Below are 23095 nucleotides of genomic sequence, written 5' to 3' on the forward strand. Positions count from 1 at the left end.
CTGTTGTCTGTTTCGGGAGCAGTGATGGGAGAGATTTGTGAGCTATTTTAGCTCGCCCTGAGTGGGCAGAAGTGGTTATTCGTCTTTGGGTGTTAGGATGGCGTTCGGTCTTTTATGTTTCCAGTAGTCATTACTGTCATAGTTTCCGGCTTGTTGTATCAGTTGGTTTGGATGGATAGATGTCTCCATAAAGAATTTTTCTGCTAGGGAGCGTAGTAGTGGAGAGATGTAGGGGATATTTATGTCCCGGTGGATCTGGGCGTTCCTGATGAACCACGGGGCGTCCAGAATCATTCGCAGGCATTTGTTCTGTAGTCTTTGTAGCTTGAGGATGTTTGTCTTGGAGGTATGGCTCCAGGCTGGGGAGGCGTATATGCCTGTGGGACGGATCACTGTCTTGTACAGTAGTATTTTATTTGTTGAGCTTAGTTTGCTGTGTCTGTTGATCAAGGGGTATAGCTGGGCGATAACTTTTGAAGCTTTGGTGCATATGCTCTTGATGTGGCTGTTGAAGCATAATCGCTTATCGAGAAGTATTCCTAGGTATTTTGCTTCAGTTTGTTAACAATCAAAGATAGATATTAAATAAACACTGCTAAACTTGCCAAATTCTGGTGTTTTATAGTCTGAAAGCGATCTTGCAAGTGACGTGAAAATAATACGACCCCGCGTTTTATTTCTTTAATTTCATTCCATCGTCTCATGAAATTTCGTGTTTTTTTTTTTTAATTTTAGTAAGGCAGTTATATGGATTCTATCTCGATGGTCGCATTTCGGTTTTAAAAATTTAGTGATACCTATGGTGTGAAATGTTGGTATACATATCTAATCGGTATCTATGTATAACCTGTAGAAATGGCATTTACTTCCATGACACTAAACTGCTGTAGGTTTTCTAGTCCCTGAATAGAAGAATTTTTATCTTTTTTTCTTCTTCTTTTTTTTTCAGGTAGTTTAGTCGATCCTTGACAGGTAAGTAGGGTTTCCTCAGGGAGAATTGAGTTTAAGCCACAAAACTCAAGATAGCTGACTGTAGAAAATACACTGCAGACAATGATATATACCTATTGTTTAGGATTAGCAACATCTGTCTGAAATACTCTCTCTCTCTCTCTCTCCCCTCAGTGTCTGAGAAATTGATAGTCTTGAGATCAGCTATTAGTGACCGCTTATAGTGAGGAGACGGCTGTCTATTGATCTTCCAAAAAAAGCTGGGCTAGTGAATCTCCACCTACTCCCTTGGGGAATACAAGGCTAAAGCTTCATCAATGGTTAATTTTTAAAACGATCGTTAGCTCTTTCTGCCTTTCAGTTGCGTTCACCTAAATTTCCCACAATATAACATATAACACGAAGCAACGTGTCACTGCATGTGCTAAAGAATGGCATTGACAAAAGTTAACAATCAGAAGAGCTATAGTATTTTTGCAATTATTGAGCGATTGGTCCTGTTAACAAGTGCTGTTAACTGCATCAGTAATCATACTGATTACTGGTGCAGTTATCATTACTGTTAGTTGTAGCAATCTATAGACAAGTGTTTGATAGATTCGTGAATGTAAACAAGAAATGGACACTGATATAATATCGCAGGAGAGACTCTTTTTTTTTTTTTTTTTGCATCCGACCCCGGTAGCAAGTATTTGTTTTTTTTTTCGATGCTTTTAAGCGTCGAAACATTTTGTTGGGACATTTCCTCCATTCACCACTCCCACAAGTTCCTCTTTCTCATGATTAATCCCTGCATTCTAGATTTTATTGAATGACACATACCTATTACTGTGAGTGCATTAAATCAAGGTGAAGAATAATATAGCCTAGTTATTTGAATGCAGATATTGATTAAAAATTCAAAATAGTAGAGAGAGAGAGAGAGAGAGAAGCATAGCTATACAAAGGCTGAAAGAGATACTTTACCCCAACTTCGTACTGATGGACAGTGAGGGATATACCTATATTTACCTTGATTACCTTGATAGACCTGTGATTTCAGTCAGGATTTCTCCATGACTGCAGGTCGTAAAAAGTCCAGCTGTTCCTCTTCTTGGGCCTTTCTTCTCCATTTTCTTCCGACTTTCTTAATCATTGGGTCTTCCCAACCTTAAAGTTGGTCTTCTAGGCTTCCTTTTGGTATCTCTCGGATACCAGTTTGTAACTCTGACTGTCCATTTGTTGTCTCTTGTTCTGCGAGATGTCCTGCCCATCTTCTTTTGCTGTTGTAGATTGCTTTTATTACATCTGTGAGTCCAGACTTCTTCCTGATTTCTGTGTCCTACATGGTCTATTTTGTTTATATTGCACGTTGAGTTGTTATTAAGCTTTGTTCTTCTTTTAAAGTTGTGTTCCATGTTTCACTGCCACGAGTTAATGCTAGTAAGATGTGGCTGTTGAAAAGATGGACTCTTATTTCTATATCTATGTTTTGGTTGGTAATTGTTGATTTTATTGTGTTGAAGGCTATCCAAGCAGCTCTTTTTCTCCTTTCTATTTCATTTGATATGCCATTATTCATTTTTATGGACTGGCCAAGGTAGATGCAATTTTCAACTTTTTCAATGATGTGGGATTCTAGAGTGATTTTATAATCTTTACAGTATTTGTTCTTCATTCATCTTGTTTTGTCCGGATGTATTTCCAGTTCAATTTTTTGGCAGTTTTGGTTTATGTTATTCAGGGATTGATTCTAAGAGTTTGAGTGAGTGAGATATTAATACCACATCATCGGCGAATAGTAGGATATTTAACATTTCACCATCAATGTTTAGTCCACCTTTCATGACAGTTTTTCGAATGATGCTGTCCAGAGTAGATGTGAAGAGATTAGGTGATAAGACATCACCCTGACATACTCCTCTACTTAAGTTAATTTTAATCGGGTGATAGAAAAGGGTGATTTTGTTGTGCCTTCTTTGTAGATATCTTTTATGAGTTGGATGTATGCTTTTTCTACACCTTGTTCTATTAAAGCTTGGAATACTGCATTATGTTCAACATGTCAAATGCCTTTTTAAATTCTATAAAAAGAAGACAAAGTGGAATCTGGAATTCTCTGCATCTTTCTGTTAGTTGAGTAATAGTTTGAATGTGATCTATTGCTGAAAAGCCTTTTTTGAAACCGGCCTGTTCTTTGCAGCTATTTTTGTTGATGGAGATTTGTATTCTGTTTAGAATGACTCTGGCGAATATGTTATGTGTGTGCTAATAGACAGATGGATCTGTATTTACTGATGTCTTCTTTATTACCGTTTTTATTCAGAATTATGGTCTTTGATGTTTTCCATTCAGTAGGTACTTTCCTTAATTTATATATCGAGGAAATCTTTCTGCTAGAGCTTTAAAGAGTATTTGTCCACCCATTTTTAATTCATCAGATTTTATATCGTCAATTCCTGGTGATAGGTCACTTTTCAATTTTACTTCTTCAGGTAGGACAGATGGTTTTTCCAAATTTTCCAAATTTTCTTCTGGTACTGAAGCTGTGATTACTTATTTAGATGAGTAAAGGTTCTCATAAAACGATGTTACTATTTTTTCCATTTCACCTCTGTTTGTGTATCTGTTTCCTTGAATTGCTTAAGAAGGCTGACGGTAGTGGTTGCTTTAGATTTATTTCTTTTTCTACTTTTTTAGGCTACTGCGGAGCCTAGCTGCTTCTGCCAATTTTGTCATTCTGTACATGTTATAGTCGTCTTTGATATTCTGCCTCAGTTATTTACAGATAACTTTATATTCTAAGCGGTTTTTTCCTGTGTCTTTCAGTATTTTTCTTTTCTTTAATAATTCTATCGTTCTTGCTGATAGGCGTTCCCTGGTCTTAGAAGGAAGTTCATAGGAGGTTCTTTCCTTGCATTTCATTAACTGATTATTAAAGTTTGTTAAATCTTCGTCGATGTCACTTTTTAATTTCCAGCCACTTTCTTCCACATGTTTTCTAAATTCTTCTGGGTTTATCTGTTTTGAGTGTTTTTTATGGTTGAACTGTACTCGTATGCGTTCTTCATTTTTCTTTTGTATTTTGAGGGTGGCACTTATTGGACGGTGGTCTGAATGAATGTCGCAGTAGGTTTTCCCAATGACTTCAACATTATTTATTATTCTTTTGCAATATGTTAGAATGAAATTAATTTCATTTCTTGTCTCTCCATTTAGAGATTGCCAAGTCCATCTTTTTCCAGTTCTCTTTAAAAAAAAAAAACTATTCATAATGTACAGCCTTTCTGCTTCTACAAATTCTGCAAGGAGTTCGCCTCGTTCATTTCTTTTCCCTTTCCCCCACGGTCCAATAAATTTTTCTTCAATAAATCCTGTACCAATCTTTGCATTGAAATTCCTGCACACTATGTTGTTTTTTTCGGTAATGTTTCTCGTAGGTGTTCATAGAAGTTTTCTATTTCTTCTTTGTCAGCTGTTGAGGTGGGTGCATAGGCTACTATTATTTGTATTGTTTCTGACTCTCCTATTTTTAATTTTAGTGTTCCTAGTCGTTCAGAATGGATTGTGCAAGAAATAATATTTTTAGTTAGCTTTTTATTTATGATGAAGCCAATTCCTTCAGCCCTTGCAGCGTTATCTGAGGCTCCCAGGAAAATCTGGTTGCCATTGTTCCATTTTGCTGTTAATTCAGAGCTTTTTCGGGTTTCACAAATAGCAGGGACATCCAACTTTATATTTTGCAGTTCTTGAAACAGGAAATCAATATGGGAGTCGGAAGACAGAGTTCGAGTGTTGAAAGAACCAATAAATAGTGTCGAATTTCCAGATGGTGGTCTACCTTCCTCTGAGAGATTCTTAGCCTCCCCCCCGCTCTTGCAGATTTCTCACCACCACCTTGGTGGGATTGCAAAGACCCGCGCAGGATGGTGGCCTTTTTTTTTCTTCTACTTGCTGGCATCTTTACAGTGGTCTACAATACTTTTCCTGACCATGGTTCTGATGTGGGCCTTTGGTCCACGGCTCCTTATTCGTTATTCGGAGCTTCCCACTTGGGCTTCCCTCATCCATCACCCGAGGGACGCGCTTGGTAGGGGCGAGGTCCCCCCACACCTATATTTAATAACATAAATTAAAGAACATTATTTCATGTAACATTGCAAAAAAAAAGGGTACGTTAAGCGATATGACACTCGCTTTTCTTGGAAAAAATTTTTCTTATTTTTCTTGGAAAGACATATAATGATAAAGTCGAATACAGTTAATTTATCTCATGGTCTGAATATCTTTTTTATTATCATACAACCTTTCTGAGAATTAGATTTTCATTGCGTGAAATACGAGAGACGTACAGAAAGTAAGTTTCGATGGGCTGTCAGAGAAACAAAAATATACTTACAAAAAACTTTATTGGAAATTAAAGTAGACATCTTTCACTACTTTTCTACATAATTTCCGCCATTGTTCAGGCACTTATCATAACGGGAAACCCAGGGGCGCGCCGGCCATATGTGTAATGTGTGAGACGCACACAGGCGCCAAAGATTTAGTCAGATATTTTGGATCAACTTGATATACATAATATTATTCGAAAATTTTCATTATTGAAAACCAGAAAAGTTCAATTCACTAAGTGATTGTTCTTTCTGTTTAAATATTTATTTACCTATTTCTTTACTCAATAATGTTTAATATGTTCCTATTTTATATAGTTGTAAGTTTATCTGTTTCTTATTTATACCTATACAAAATGACAAAGTGATTTTCTTGCCAAATAAAATATAGTCAATTTAATTTTGTACCAAAAAATATTTAATATTTTTGTTTTTATAAAACTGTACGTTTATCTGTTAATTTACGTTAAACTATATAAGGTGCAATTCGTAAACGATTTCCTTGCCAAATAACATAAATTACTTTATTTTTTTCCAAATTATTTTTGTTGTTTTTTTATGGGGGGGTATAGGGGTGCTAACTAAAGTTTTGCATACAGCTGCCGGACACTACTGGCGCACCCCTGGGGCATCAAGAGTTGTATACCTTCGTCATAGAAGGTTACCGCCTGTGACGCAAACCACATATTCACTGCTTCTTTGATCTCGTCGTCGTCTTGAAACCGCTGGCCACCAAGGAAAGATTTCAGATGTTTAAACAGGTGAAAGTCGCTTGGCGCGAGGTCAGGACTATATAGGGATGATGGAATTGTTCCCAGCCGAAGGTGACGAGAAGTTGTGTTACGCCGGCCGTGTGTACACTCCTTGCGTGTTCTCCATAAATCTCAATAATTTGCCAATGAATTTCAGCTGCTTTAACGTTCCTGACATTCAAGAAACGGATAACTGACTTAATTTCACATGCGGCGGGCGATTCGATTTTCTTAGACATTATAAACACACACCAAGAAGCGTACGCACTGCGAGAATGTCAGAAAAGGGCACCAACGCCTTGCTAAGGAATCAACAAACTCAGCACGCATGAGTACCATTGCGATCGCAGCGCTGCAGTGAAAATGTTTAAAAACGGAACTTACTTTCCTGACGTCCCACGTACTTACCTTGCTCCTATAATAGCTAACATAGATCCTTCATGAGCATAGCCAGTCACTAATTAAAAAAAATAAAATACATAAGACATCAATCACACATATAGTAAATGAAAAGATAATGTTAAAGATATCTACATTTTTAAAATTATAATGGCTTTGCCATTCTCAATACAGAAATTATCATATTAATTTATAGAGACGTGCATTTTATTAATCTAGGCAAGTGATTCAGAGAACAAAAATAAATAAATATCATTGTAAAACAAATTTTGAAACATTATTATGGTAAAAAGGAACTGCCTAGCTTGATTCAGCATGTGATGACTTCTTTCCAGAGATGCAAGACGCCTCGAAATAAAATGTCAGCGATGTTAGCACTGATGATATTTAAAAGTTATGGAGATTCAGCTTGTGAAGACGATCACAAAAAGAAGAGTTGGATAAACGTTATTCTTTAACAGAGCTTATACCATTGCCCAATAGTGTTATCATCTATTACAGATACAGTCTCACTGATGCTCTTTTATCTTTCATACAATTGAAAAGGTGTCTCTCCCATACGCTCGAGTTTTTCATCCTGTAAAACTGGCAAACCGACAAGAAGAAGAAGAATACAGGCAATTAACGGACATAATACTGTCATGGATAATAATACTGTCATAGCTACACTTCCTTCGGCATTAATTCAGCAATCCAATCCAACCCAATGTTTCATTATTTCTCGGAATCTAGTTTGAAAATGCCTACAGTGATTTGTCTAATTACAGGATCCCGACAGTTCGAGAAACATCCCATCTAAATCTTTTCTACTGTGAGTATTGTTTAATTTTCTTCTTTAGCCTGTTGGTCCAGTTTCTACTCTCCATTTTTAAACTTCTTTAACTAATTCATATGTAAAATATATTTGACCACATATAATACACTCTAATTTCCTCTCTATTGGGTACTAAATTTTTCTACTCCATTAACCAGGTATAATTCCCGAATGTTTTTTTTTTTCCAGTCCATCATTATCCTCCAAAATCTGTTTCTTTTCCTATTTCTGTTACAGTATTTTTTTCGTCCAATTGTAACTTTAAACACAAACTCAACTGGTTTTTTTTTTTTTTTTTTTTTGCTAATAATAATATTTTTGCCGATGACAAGGTTTATTATTATTATTACGCGACACCCCCAGCGAGTCCAAGTGCTCATCGAGGGAGGGCATCTCTTCTACAACTCTCCGTCTCTACCACTCACTCAATCCACCAACTACAACGAACTGCAACTACACCAACGCCATATACCGCCCACCACCACCACCGCTTTCACAGAGAATCGTAAACATCCACGCCTATGGCGGGATTCGAGCCCGCAGTCTTTTGGGTGGAGAGCGGATACGCTGACCACTCAGCCAACCAGGTCGGCATTATCGTACAGAGTATTTACATATATACAATGAAACACGTTATATTTTCTGTACAGTACAAAGATTCAGTACAAAATGCAGAGTACATACATTTTTTTATAAATATACATTTCTAACTAGCTAAATATTTATCATCTATTTAATATAACACACAATTCACTACACCAGTAGTCGACAACCCGCGGGCCGCATGCAGCCCAAACGTGCATTTTTGTCGGCCCATAAAAGGTTAACCATACTTACATGGCACGTGGCCCGTATGCTGAATTATTTAAATAATATATTTTATAATATGAATAATAAATGAACGATAATTTTATACCCATACTTCGTGATATCGCCATGCAAATTGGCGCGGGTCAACCTTGTGAGTCATCATGTGTGGGGATAACCAGGCGACTTCATCCGACGAAAACCGATATTTTGGCGCGCTTTTTCAGTCACTTTCCCTGGTCCGTTTTTTAATATAATTCAATAAATCAACTATTATTTTCAGAGGATATATATTTCTTAAAAATAATTTCAAAAATGAGTTCAAGAAAACATAAAATTGCAGATGAAGGAAGAATGTTTAATGATGAATGGAACAGCAGGTACTTCTTTATTGAAAATGAGGATAATCCCCTTTGTCTTATTTGTCATAAAACTGTTGCTATTATAAAAGAATATACAGCAATCCCTCAATTAATGCGCCTAATGCGTTATTTAAAACAGGAGCATCAATCGAAAACGTACTAATCGATTATAATAACCTATGGGAAAATGTATAATTCTTCCACAGATTTCTTTTTTGACCCTTAATTTTTTTTATAAAAGAATTAGGGTATGTCGCAGGGCCTAGTTAAAGGAAACCATGAAGCTGAAAGACAAAAACATATTCAGAATACAAATTTATTATTCTGCATCTTAACAAAGAATTGAGCTAACGTAGTTTGGCGAGCATTCTGTTTCTTTTTTTCTTACAACTGACGGTATGGCCTCATTGCCTCTTCTGCAAATGAAGAAAATTTAATCACTGTGAAACTTCTTTGGGCTTGTCAGTGATTAAATTTTCTTCATATTCTCCAGGATCTTCCCGCTGTGCATCTAAATTTAGTAGGCAGAATTTGCACAATGTGGAGGAATGTGCTTCCAAACGGCTCGCATATTGCTAGCAGTAATTTCATTCGACTTTGAGACTTTATAACCAGGCTGAGATTTCTCTGATTTAGCTAGAAATGTCTTGGAAGTCATTCGCTTCCAAAAAAAGGCCGGTTTCATCGACATTAAATATTTGTTGATCACAATAGTCCCCTTCTTACACAATTTTCTTCAAAATCTCTGGATATGTCCTTATCTGCACTTGCAACTTCGCCTGTGATTAGAACATTATGTAGGCTAATTCTCTATTTGAAATCTTCAAATCACTCAGCACTAACTTGGAATTCTTCTTCTTTTCCATCATTGATAATCCTTTCTTTCCAGGTTACAAAGAGACAATGCTTTTGATTTAATAAGGCCAGTGTTTAGCGGGATCCGTTTTTGGTTACAATCTTCGATCCATGTAAAAAGAAGTCTCTCTAATTCAATCATTATAATACTTTGATTTTCAGTGCATGCATGATGAACTTCAAGCAGCCTTACGTTTCTATTTGTATTCAGCAGTTGATTCACCCATTTTTGTGTTCTTGTCCTATCTTTGCTCTGAACTCGCCTCGTTCATTTTTCTTTATTATTTCAAGTTTTTCTTCTAATCAGATTACTTTTCGAGTAATTTTCGCACTTCTGTTTTTTGCTCACATAATCTTTTACTCATGATTAAAGGTTAGGAAAATAATTTAAAATAAAAAAGTAAGGAAAACAATTGCACGAGATATGATGAGCAAAATGCTATGTAAAGCAGACGACATAAATTTTGTCGGTAAATTTGGAAATAGCGTAGTATGCCATTAAAAAATAAATCTGTAAAATGTTTCAAATCGGAAACTAAATTATTTCATCCTGGTGAGTGATTTTTTAAAATAGTTAGCCATAAAAAATGTATAGATCGAAAATTTTTAAAATCTGTAATCTTTATTTTTAAGATGTTGTGGAAGCCTGGAATTTGGAAAGCAGTCGCTTCGTCATTAGTTATGGATACTTCCGTTAGGTCCAACATATCAATAACACCAGTGTAATTCCCAAGATAAGCCCGTAACAATAACCAATGTTTTCGGATGCTTCTGATGTTAATATGCAGGATGCAGAGGCAGAATCGGACGATGAACTGAACAGACAAAAAAAAAAAAAAAAAAAAAACAGGTGCGTCTTATTATTTGAATTCCGTAAATTTATTACTAGAAAAAGGTTTAGAGAATATAGCCAGCTTAGTAGATCTTGACAAAGAACTCTTTGATAAACGTTCTCTTTTCCTTATTTCCAAACTTCTCGAGTTTGGAAATAAGGAAAATTAATTTAATTTTATGGTTCCCAACCATAGAAGAAGCAGAACTTCTCTCTATAATACATCAAATCAAACCAAACAAAGGTTTGATGTATTTGATGTATTTGATGGTATAAGACCTAAGGATATCAAGAAACACGCAACTAGCTTAGGCCCTATCCTACTAAAATTAATAAATAAAATATTTAAAACAGGACAGATACCAAGTATGCTAAAGACTGCCATAATTACACCCATAATCAAACATGGAAAAAGAAATTTAATCAGCAAGTACAGACACATAGCAACATTACCAATTATCAATCAAAGTATGAAGAGGATCATGGATCATACTAAAGAAACTCACAGCATATACAGAGAACTTTCATATTATCACCAAAACACAATACGTTTTTCAGAAAAATAAGGGAACAACATCTCTCTTGGAAGATTTTACAGACGTAATTAATACTGCCTTAGACAAAAACAAAATTGCCATGATAGTCTTTATTGATCTAACTAAAGCATTTGATACACTTACACATCAAACATTGTTAGAAAAGCTGAGGCATATTGGAATAGACGGGCCTCTTCACAGGTGGTTTACAAACCACCTTCAAAATAGAAAGCATATCACACGTATCGGGTCGTAGAGAGCTACAACTAACCTGTGGAGTGCCAGAGGGAGCTATAATTTCCCTAACTCTATTCAACATTAATACGCATGATATTAATCAGCTACCTCTCAAAGGCAAGATCTTCCAATACGCAGACGATACAGCTATAATATCCATTCATAATAACGCAAGCATAGCCCAAACAAATATGCAAAATGATATAAATCTGCTCATAGACTAGCTCACCAAAAACTCCATACACCTAAACTCAGATAAGACAAAATTAATGATACTCAGAAATCCACTGATTCGACCAGTTGATAAGAAATATATAACCATCCAACATCCACTCTCCAACATAAAAAACACACAGAACAGTAAAACCACTACAATCACTCAGGTTGAAACAATACGATACCTTGGAATTTACTCGATGCAGATATGAACTGGAATAGCCATATAAATCATCTACACAACAAATTTCGAACAATAACTGGCAAGCTCTACAGGTTAAAATACATAGTTCCCACACACACCTAAAAACACTAATATACAAAGTACTATGCCAAAATATACTAAGATACGCTATGACAACGTATGCTTTCCGTGCACCCTACAAACTAAATACATTAATGTCATTACAGTACAAATTGATAAAAATGATCTTTTGGGAACAAAGAGACAATATCAATTTTATATATACTGCGATGTCAGAACACAAAATACTGACAGCAAAACACGTATGTCACTATGCAGCTTTGCTAAAACATTATTTCGATGCGAACCACAGGAAAGTGAGAAATACATGCCGTATAACAAGACCTCAGAGAACTAAGTATATCACATATAAATACAATAATCACTACGGAAAGGCCACATGAAACTTCTACATCCCATACATGCTAAACAAATTAACCTTTTGAATACAGGAACCCTACAAACTACAATAGCCTGAATAAAGCCCTAAGGACATATTATGAACAAGAAACACGAACCCTAAATACATATAAACTTAATGAAACACAATATCAGACTTAATTCAGCGACGCATCAAGATATTCCAAGTTATCGTGTGCGTGTGTGTGTGCATGTGCGCGAATTTCTCAGTCAATCATATTTCTCAAATCAATCATATTTAAGCGCTGTAGTTACAGCGCTTAAATATGTTAAAATCAAAATTATAAATATATATATATATAACTCATTTAAATGAATAAATGATGTATTATTATTATTATTATTATTATTATTATTATTATTATTATTATTATTATTATTATTATTATTATTATTAACCACGTTAATGCATTATACAGAACAAAAAAAAAAGAAAAGAAAGAAAAATCTGTACGAATTTCATTGTTGCAAAAAAAAAAAAATTGAATTAAACCTGTTGTAAAAATGTAACCTTATGTGTTGTAAATATGCAATCACAATATGTAATCATAATTTTAATAATAAAAAAGGATTGAATTTAAAAAAAATGTAATCAATGAATGTATCATATGTAATCAAATGCATGTAATGTATGACTCAAATGGAATCAAACGCACGTAATGTATGTATCATATGTAATCAAATGTATGTAATGTATGTATTAATGTAATTAAATGCATGTAATGTAATGTAATGTATGAATCAAATGCATGTAATGTAATGCAATGTATGAATCATATGGAATCAAATGCACGTAATGTAATGTATGTATCATATATAATCAAATGTATGCATGTATGTATCACATGTAATTTAAATATCTAATCATAAATTATAATAAAAATATTATTATTATTATTATTATTATTATTATTATTATTATTATTATTATTATTATTATTGCAATTAGCAGATTTGTTTTGTGAGCGAATTCGTACTCAAGTTATTCCTGGATTTTCTCTCTCTCTACTGATTTTACTCAACTTCGGTATTCATAATCTTACCTAATTTCAATTTTGGTTCCACTCGGATTATTTGCCTTAGCAGCAGTTGGAAAAACGTTTATAAATTATATACAGGAAAACTTGCTAAAATCCTAATGATATTTAATTTAAAAAATATGTCTCATATCGCCTTTTATTTTCAAACGAACTAACGACACTCTTTTAGCACTAATTTTGAAAAGGTGTTTACGCCAATTTCCACCTTCATCATCACTAGAGATGACCGTGTTTCTTGCTGTGTGACTAAACGTTGGGTAACAATAACAACAAAAAGTGGTAGACAACTGCCTCTATCTCGAGTAGTAATCCTAATGCAGTATGTTATTTGTATGTATCACTGTGTGCCCTCTACAGCTAATCTTTCAGCTCTTAAATATTAAAAACATTTTATGCTGGCGCTATAACTGGTGGAGACAAACTCAGGAACCAGAAAAAAAAGTTCATGTAATCAATGACTAGGATCAAACCTATTAGTCTTTCTTCTTATTGTAACAATAAGTAGTCATGGTTTCTACCGTATGCTCCTACTCATCTGTTGACTAATAATAGTTTCCACTCGCCCGAAGATCATCTTCATGCTGTTCTTCTCCAAAATCATATGGATGTGTTTCTCCCTGAGTGAATAAAAAGAGAGTAACGAGAGAATAAGTTCTTAATCCCAATCCAGTATATTATATGTATGTATTTTGCTATATGTGCTCGAAAGCTGATTTTTCAGCTGTAAGAGAACTTAGGAACTAAAAGAAATAGTTCATGTAACTAGTGACTAGGATCGAGCCTATAAGTCTTTCTTCTGAATGGAGCAATAAGTGTCATAATCTCTATCCCATTCCTTACACTCATATCTCTTGATTAATAAGCTTTCTATTGTCTTTCGGTCATCTCAAATATTCTCCTCCTTCTCCAACATTTATGGCATTCATACACTTTTCAGTTAAAAGAGCTTTCTCCAGCATACAAAAGTCTGATTCTCTAATCATTCAATTCATTTCAAGTGCCAAGTACTAATTCTATCCTTCTTTGATTTTTGTTCTCATCTCACATCATTAATATCCAGATTCTTCTGCTCAACACTGTGCACCATATCCTCTATCGGTATATTCCATATCGCAAGTTGAAGTATCCTGTGTTAATTATAACTGGAATAAAAGTGAATTTCTTAGTCCATTGATATTGCTGAAAAGTGTATTTTTTTCATCATGTTATTACAAAATAAAAAAAAATCATATGTAATGCATGAAGTTTTTTTTCGCTTTTGTCTCTTCCGTGTTTTAAGGGTTATTATTATTATTATTATTATTATTATTATTATTATTATTATTATTATTATTATTATTATTATTATTATTATAACTAAATTAAAACAAGATGTCCGAAATGTGAATGTGCAAATCAAACAGATGATTATCTTTAGGGTTTTTGTAGAATAATTCTTCATCTGCATGCTGCATGGTTTGAATAAAATATCTTCTTTGTTGACATTTTTGCATACTGTGTGGAGAAACAATATTCTACTTCGGCCAACTACCTAGGTGCTGGTCTGCTCAGAAATAATGTGTTGTGTTGGAACGACTCTTGTTCTCAAGATACTCAAAACATTAAAATATTACGTTTTCTTTTATTTTTTTTATTTATTTAAGAAGAACATTCCTGATTCGTCGTTCTTCGTCATATGGGATTACAAATATTCATAAATCACATATTTATCTTTATATTATAAATATACTTTAAGTTTTTGTGAACATATTTAATTTTTTATTAATTAAATTTAAATTTATTAATTTAATATATATATATATAATATGCCAGATCTCGTCTGGCCCGGCACGGGTAAACGAAATAGCGCTCGGTTCACCAAGCATTACTTCGTTCGCCTTGTTCACAGCGGCCATGATTCCCGAGAGCTATAAGGTATCTTATATGAGTGCTAATTCATAAGTAGTATAGAAATAGAAGACACGACACAGCATAAATAAAAAAAAAAAAGAATTTTAATTAGGAAAAGATTTTTGGAATTTTTTTAGTGTTTTTTTCCCCTCGTTCTTTAGGGGGTGCCAGGGTCCCTTGGCCCCCGCCTCTGGGTGCGCCACTGTGTGTGCGTGTGTGTGTGTGTGTGTGTGTGTGTGTGCGCGTGCGTGCGTGCGTGCGGTTAGCCTAGTGGCTGTTGCGCTTCGCAACCATATGCCTGGGGAAGGGGTGTCCTAGGTTCGATTCCCGTCGGTGACGTGAGGAGCTCAAAGTTCTTCCTGAGCAATAGCAAAGCCAAGTTAGCCGGTCTTGGGCGTGGAAAGTCGGGTTTTCTCCTCGGTTCATCTGGGGTTTTTCATCCCGCAAAGCAAGCAAACCGGCGTTGAGAACTCAACACCACTGCGGACGTAGGATACACAGGGAGCATAGGGCTGACCTATGCCCAGGTGTAGACCCTGATATAAACCCTCGACACCGCAAGGTAAAAGAGGGGAAAATGAGATGAAATACATATATATATATATATATATATATATGTATAAACTAAAATTAGAGAATAAGTAATCTCTTGTTTCATCATCATCATCACGAACCATGAGCTCACTGCCCGTTAATGTCTGATGTCTGTTTCACTATCTTCTTCCACCTTTCTTTGTCCAGTGCACAGTGTCGCAGTTTTTGTACACCCATTCCACATCAGTCTTTTATATCGTCAATCCATTCTCTGTATAGTCTACCTCTTCTGTTTAAACCATCCAAAATACCAAACATAAATGTCTTTATCTTCCGGTCCTCACTCATTCTACAGATGTGTCCAAATAATTGCAACTTTCGTTTTATAATCTTTTGCATTAGATTCTGTTTTGGTTGTATCTTCTGATAGAGCTCTTCATTGGTAATTTTCTGTACCCATCCTATCCTTAGAATCTTCTTGTAACAAGTTTTTCAAATGCCAAACTTCTTTTTCTTGATTCTTTATTTATTACCCACGTTTCAGATCAGTACAATACACCACTGAAGATGCGTGTTTCCAGTGCTCTTAGTTTTGTTTGCAGACTGATCACTTTACTTTTCCAGATGTTATCCATGGCCTTAAGACTTGTTCTTCCATTTTCAATCCTGATCTTTATTTCATTTTTTTACAGTCCAAGTCATATGTCAGTTTACTTCTCAAATATGTGAATTGTTCTACATTTTCTATATCAGTTCCATCCACTTGTATCTTTTGTTTCATGTTCTTCTCACCATATACCATTGTCTTTGTTTTTTCCAAGTTCATAACAAGTCCAAATCTCTTCCCTTCCTCGTTTAACAGTTTCAGTGTTTTTTGTAGTTCTCTTTCGTCTTTTTCAATAATAACAATGTCATCTGCAAATCTGAGATTGTTAATTCTCATTCCATGTACAGATATTCCTTTGGCATCTTCCTTCAATTTGTCCATTGCTCTTTCTAAATGTGTGATGAAAATGCTTGGTGATATTGGGTCTCCCTGTCTAGTACCTCTGCTTATTTTAAACCATTTCTCCAAATCATCACCTTCTAACTGCTGCAACTGCATTGATAAACATCTTTTAATATAGCTATTAGTTTTTTTATCAATTCCATAAGATTAAAAAACTGTTAATGTCACTTTCTGGTCAATACCGTCAAATGTTTTCTGAAAATCAACAAAGCAAGTATATATGTTTTTGTTTTTTCTCCTAGCTTTCTCTGCTATTAACATCATTGTCAAAATCTGTTGAATTGTAGTTCTATCCTTCCTAAATCCTGCTTGCTCGTCTCTTGCAGACGAGCAAACAGGATGCAGAACTGCACAATTGGAAGCAGGGTATGCTTCCAATTGTGTTCTCAATCTTTCTGTCAATATGATCATCATCACTTTACCAAGGTGACTTATCAAGGCAATTGTTCTATAATTTTTACATTCTAGCTTATTTCCTTTCTTGTATAATGTTACTAATATTGATTTCACCCACTCCTCTGGCATTTTCCCTTCTTTCCATACCATATTACATAGTTGGTGCATTTCTGTAACCATACTTTTACCACCATATTTAATCATTTCTCCAGTAATAACACAACAAGAGTCCTGGTAAGGACTCTTGTTGTGTTTTAGCCGTCCTATTGCTTTTTATACCTCTCTTAAAATGTCCATACCATGCTCATTACCTGGTGGTGATATGTGCTTCAATTCTTCAGTCAGTTTCCCAATGCTATCTGAATCTAGATTTTCTTCATATAACTCACTACAGTATCTTGTCCACCGCTGTACAATTTTTTCTTTATTCATCAATACTTTGCCTTTTTCATCTGTAATTGTGGTCTGTTTGGGTTGCCACTTTCTATTAATGGTTCTGATCATTTTGTATACCTCCCGTGTTTTATGCTCTCCATAGTACTGTCCTATATTGTTGCATTGAGCTTCTAACCATTTCATCTTATCCATTCTGACTGCTTTTTTTCACCTCATTACACTTTCTTCTATATTGCACTTCTATTTGTTCTGATGTATCCCTTCTTATCTTCAACAATCTTTTCTCCTGTACTAACTTCAGTGTTTCTTGTGTAATCTATTTCTTCTTGATCTTCTCTTCTTCTGGTATTGTTTCTTCAACTGCATTTTCTATCGCCTTCATTATTCTTTTCACTCTTAAATTCGTGTGTTTTTCTTTCTCCACACTTTTAAGTTTCTCTTCTAACACTGTTCTGTGCCTTCTTCCTATTTCTGCTTCAATTATTCGTGCTGTATCTCTTCTATTCTGATGTTGGGGGTTATATTTCTTTTTAATTTTAACTTGATGTTTGCAATCACTAAACTATGGTCCGAGTCTATATCCGCTCCTTGAAAAGTTCGATCTCATTGTTAAAATAAGGTTAATGAGGTCATTAACCTCATGAACATGAGATGAAATAAGATACATATATATATTTATTTATTTATTTGAAAACTAAAATTAGTGAATAAGTAATATTTTGTTTGCTTACATGTATATTTATATATTCTAAGCATTCAAAGTGAAATTTTTTAAAAAAAACAATTAATACTAAAATTCATATTTACCACCAGATAAGAGAGTCCTCGACGCATTTTCTTCAGATTTATTTCTCTGCCAAAACGTCTTTTTCGAATTCTTTAATGTTACAGTAAGATCTTTCCATGTTAAAACTATGCCTTCATTTCTAGGCACCAAAAGGTTCTTTATTCGTTTCTTTATATCAAAATCTTCCACCTGGGGATAAAATATACAATAAAGTGATTACTTCCAAATGATTATTCAAGAATTACCACATTCTTCCGACTTTCATCTAGAAGTGTGAAAAAAATGAAAGTAACGTCTTTCCTAAATGAAATACAAAGTCATTCTAGATAAACGAGACAGGTCATACAAGTATCTTTTTTTCAAACATAATTCATCTGTATAATGTCACTTATCAGACAGCAAGATAAACTATTCAAGTATTTAGCAGCATCTGATGCTGTGTTTGTGTCTGATATTACCACTCACTTTGTATTCACCCATATTTAATGCCATATTTAACCATCGCTTCCTTTTCAGCCAACCAAGAGGAGAGATATCTGATCACAGAGTCTGAAAAAATACGCTGGAAACGAGTCTCTTTTCATGTCTAGTCAGAGCTTTAGCAATAACTCTTAGCAATATACATAAAAAGGAGACTTTTCACGCTCTTTGTAGTTTTTCGAAATGTTATCCTTTTCGTTGGTTTCTAAGCTCGTTATTTTTTATCTATTTATTTATTTATTGGAGGATCTCAAACAGGAAAGGTTGCACATCCTTCAATACGAGTACCGTGGATAATAGAAGTTTGAAAATAAATAAACGCATAAATATTATATTTGAAACTTTAGGTTGTACTATTTAGAAAATAAATACGAGAGGATGGCAGATGAAGCTATGCAGGAATCAGTAGAAAAAAATCCTTTGTTTGAATATGAAATGCTGAATATATCTTCAAAGCTTAATGAGGAATTACTGATACAAATTCTGATGAAGAGCAAACCATCAAAATATCTGTAGAAAATGCATAGCGGAAAGGTATGTTTATATGACAGAATGAAGAGAAACTGAGACTGAGTGAGACAGGCTTCTGAATATACTCGTATATTATACTTTTTTGTTTCTCTTTTAACTGTTGGAGTATAAGCTGAAATAACGCATTGCATGTTTGGATATGCATAATAATTTCTTCAGCCACTGCCGTTATAAAAAATAATTGTTAAAAAAAAAGTTACGCTTAAAAAGTACTTAACATAACTTTGTGTAATGGTCATGACAATAGGTGTGCAGAAGACCATCATAGTCTTCTAGCCATTGACCTAAAAAAATTTTTCTTAGCTTATTTTATTATTATTATTATTTATTCAGCTGGTTCCAGAGTTCGTTTATTCTTGACACAGGCAAATAGAATTTTTCCTCTTGGCAGTTCTCGTTCTCTTCCACCTGATATACATCAACATTAATACTGATTCCTTATGTAAGGATACTTGACCCTTTTGAATGTTGACCGTTCTTATTTGGAGTTATTCCGTACTTTAATCTCAAATATCGCTTAAAACTATTACTATTATTATTATTATTATTATTATAAATTTTTGATAAATTGGGCCATCCCAGGTCAACATTCATACTGAGAAGTAAGCGTAGGGAGTCAACTGCAAGTGGGCTATCCCCCACACTCACCGAATGTGACCATAGGGTGCTACGAAAGAATATGTAAAAACCTCCATTCGTCGAAAGGCACGTTGAATGCGAAGTTCCGGGCATCGACTGGATCACGCGAATCTGCACAAAAATATTCAGAACAGGCTCACAGCATGGGTTTCCATGGTAGGACTGCAATATGCAGTGATGCAAAGAGCGTGTACAGTGAAAGCTTGAAAAGCTGTGTTATGTTATGGAGCGACGAATCACGCTACACTCTCTACCGAGCAGATGGACGGATATGGGTGTGGCGAATGCCCGGTGAAGTTCTCTTACCAGAGTGCATAACCCCAACTATGAAATGCGGAGGTGGCGGTGTGATGGTATGGTCCTGTTTTTCTTGGTGAGCCTCGGACCTCTGTTTGTGGTGCCACGAACATTGAACTCCGAGAGGCATCTGAACATTCTGGACAATGCAATGCTTTATACTTTGGTTTGTGGACATGAACTTCACCACACTTGACTGGCCTCCACAGAGCCCTGATCTCAACCCTATTAAACACCTGTGGAACGAACTGGAGCGTCAGGTGTAGTCAAGGGATGTCTACCCCCCACAACATTCCAAGACCTCATTATATGCCCACAGAAAGAATGGTCCAAAATTCCCATTGATCGCGATCTTGTGTTTGTGGAAAATAGTCCTATAGAATTGCTGAAATCATCACAGCGAAAGGATCCTACATCTTATCAGGGCGGGCGCCATAGCTGTTTGTTCCTCACATAATGGTGTTCGTTAACTTTTTTATCTATTGTATATGTACTGTATGTATGTGTGGGAGGGGAACTCCAATGTCAAAATAAGTGACTTAATTTTAGTACTTAAAAGCGATGTATATAATTTCATACGCATCATAATTTATTCAAGTTGTGTATATAAACTGATATTCTGCATAATGTTCTCATTAACCAATTTCTTGTCATTTGAATTAGATATCCTTTCAATGTAGAAACAGATGAAAGCATGCCTCCGTTCTTCAATACAGCGATAGAAAGCCATAGTGATGCAACAGAAAACTACAGGAAAAATCGGAGCTGAAAGAACGTTTATAAATTAAAATTTAAAAATTATCTAAGAAGTGACAGGTATGTCATCCTTAGCCGTCGACAGTTATGTCAAAGTTGACAGATAAATTAATGGCTAAGGATAACAGATTTGTCATCCTTAGCCATTGACAGCTAAGGATGACATTCTGTGGTTAATGGAATCAGCTCGTAAGACGATCAGTGATAAACATGTTATGAAATCTCATATAGCTCAACCGTATCTGTTTTCAGAATTTCTGATTGAAAGTTTGAAAAAGAGAAAAGTTGCTGTTTGGTCATAGAGTAGCAGGCAGCTCATAAGAGGATCCCAGAAGAATTCTTGCATCATTATGAGTCAAAAAGTGAACAGGGTTTGAACAGAACCTTTGCCTAAGACGCATATAACATTTGAAACAGAACTAAAAAGTTAATCCTTACTTCGCACACATCCAACCTCTCTTCATCAAAAGAAACAAATAATGCCAACTTCAACAAGTCGAAAGTTAATCTAATGATTATAATAGCTTACAAGAATGAAGATATAGCGATCGAATGAACGTCTGAAACAGCCGTCTATAGGAAGTTTCTGCAAAAATGTTGTACTATGCCCGAAAATTAGAGGCAAAAGACATCTAAGTGAAGCATTACTTTTTGTATAATGTTTCATTTTAAGTATCTGAACTATCGAAAAGCTATAGGTTGACACTAAATATAGTACATAGTTTCTAATTGCCTCTGTATATTGATTCTAATTGCCTCTGTGTTTAGTGATATGATAAAGCTACACCTTACCTCAAGGTCAAGAACAGTCCAAGAAGTTTCATCTGAACCAGCACAAACAAAATGTTTTAAGCAAATTTTTAACCCATGGTTAATAAATTGATACCCCATTTTAGTTAACATGTTAAATTCAAAAATTATTGTTTATTGCTTTTAAATATTGAAAAATAATATTGTTTTTAAAAACAATACTAATCCCAAAGACATTCAAAGAATTTTAATTCTTCAATGATTTTGTTATTTATTTGTATCAAGTACAACCATTTTGCATAATGGTTGCACATTTCTCCCATCAATCCTATAAAATCCTTTCAGTAATTTAAATGTTTATATCACATTTTTTTGCCTATCAGCCAATTTTGCAATCCACAAACCCTCAAATCTATCCCTCATACGCAGCATTCCACAGACCACTCACCATCTTGGCACCTCTGGATCCTCTCCACTACCTCAATCCGTAATCCTGTGAGTTATCCTAGCTACTTTAACAATATACTCTCTAAGCTTCAACTTTCTATTACAGTCCTGACATGCACGCTCCAATCTCCGACAAGCTTCCCAAGTTGATAAACATCTATGGTAGCTAAGATTGTAGCCGTTGGTTGGTAGCTAAGTTGAAAAACGCCTATGCTCGTTTGGCAAAATCTCTGCTGAAGTGATTCAACTTACAGAGCACACCGAGAAATAAAAAAGTATGCTAGCTGGAATGCAAAACTTTCCCAAACGTTTGAAAAACAGTGAAAAGGCAAAATGAAGATTATACTGAATACTATAAATGTATTTTATTAAATATATGTTTGGTTTAACAACAGAAGGTCATTGTAATAAACATTAAAAAAATTGCCCTCTTACAGCATACGAGGGTATACCATTGAGATGGATTTTCGTTAGCCAGTATGACTGTTTTTGCCGGATGAAATACTGGAGGGAATGAAAAGTGTTTAGTGAAAGCAAGTGTTCTATTAAATTAGAAGATGGCATAGACAAGAAATAATTTGAAAGAATCGAGTAAACAAATTTTCAGTCAGAGAAATTCAAAATACATCCGAAGATTATTTGAATGAGATATCAGAGAAAATGCATTCGTAAAGGTGACTTTTTAAATGATTAATTAATGAGTGACAGAGAGGGAAATTAATGAGTCAAATAATTGTGATGAAAGAACCTATAGTTGTGATTAATAAATAATAATTTTTAAATGTAAAACGAAATACGTGCGATTTAGATTTTTGCAAGTTTCATTAATGTATTTCTTATATTCTTGATACGAATTTCAAGGGTCCGAGAAAGTGATTTTACATCTCGTGAAAACTACTTATTAAAATTCCTGAATCCATCACTCATATATCAGAATATTATCATCAGATATGAAATGTTGAATAATACCAGTCCAGAGAGTTTAAACTGAATAATTGTTTTGAAATCCCCATTGTTTAATTAATTTCTCCACCATTCTTTTAAACTTTACAAACTTTACACAGCGACATCCATGATATATATGAAATTTGTGATAAAAATACAGAGCTCAATTAACTAACTTAGAAGGTTCACCAAGTCAATCAGCCATCAAACTGATTTTTCACTTAAGCGAAAAATCAGTTTGATGGCTAAACAGTAAGGTAATTTAATAAATGTACAAGAGAGCGCCAAATGCGTGCGTTGAAACTGCAATACATTTTCTCCGATGAGTTCTATAGAACTTTTATATCTCTTATATTTGGGAATTACATCTCTCTCTCTCTCTCTCTCTCTCACACACACA

At 34.7% G+C, this 23095-nt stretch overlaps 1 protein-coding gene across 1 annotated transcript in view; it reads right to left on the reverse strand.

Annotated features, from left to right (window-relative positions):
- Positions 1 to 18342, reverse strand: part of LOC150108686 (protein white-like) — a 164498-nt gene extending 146156 nt beyond the window's left edge. Inside the window, exons 1-3 of the mRNA XM_090390508.1 lie at positions 18316 to 18342; positions 17871 to 18039; positions 6485 to 6533 (exon numbers count right to left, since the gene is read on the reverse strand). Coding sequence (XP_090246634.1) covers positions 6485 to 6533; positions 17871 to 18039; positions 18316 to 18342 — 245 coding nt within the window. The remainder of the gene's footprint in view (positions 1 to 6484; positions 6534 to 17870; positions 18040 to 18315) is intronic.
- Between the last annotated feature and the right edge of the window lie 4753 nt (positions 18343 to 23095).

The sequence above is a fragment of the Typopeltis vanoorti genome, chromosome 3, assembly GCF_054136105.1.
Source record: "Typopeltis vanoorti isolate ZY-2024b chromosome 3, IOZ_Tvanoo_1.0, whole genome shotgun sequence".
In the NCBI taxonomy this organism is placed as follows: Eukaryota; Metazoa; Arthropoda; class Arachnida; order Uropygi; family Thelyphonidae; genus Typopeltis; species Typopeltis vanoorti.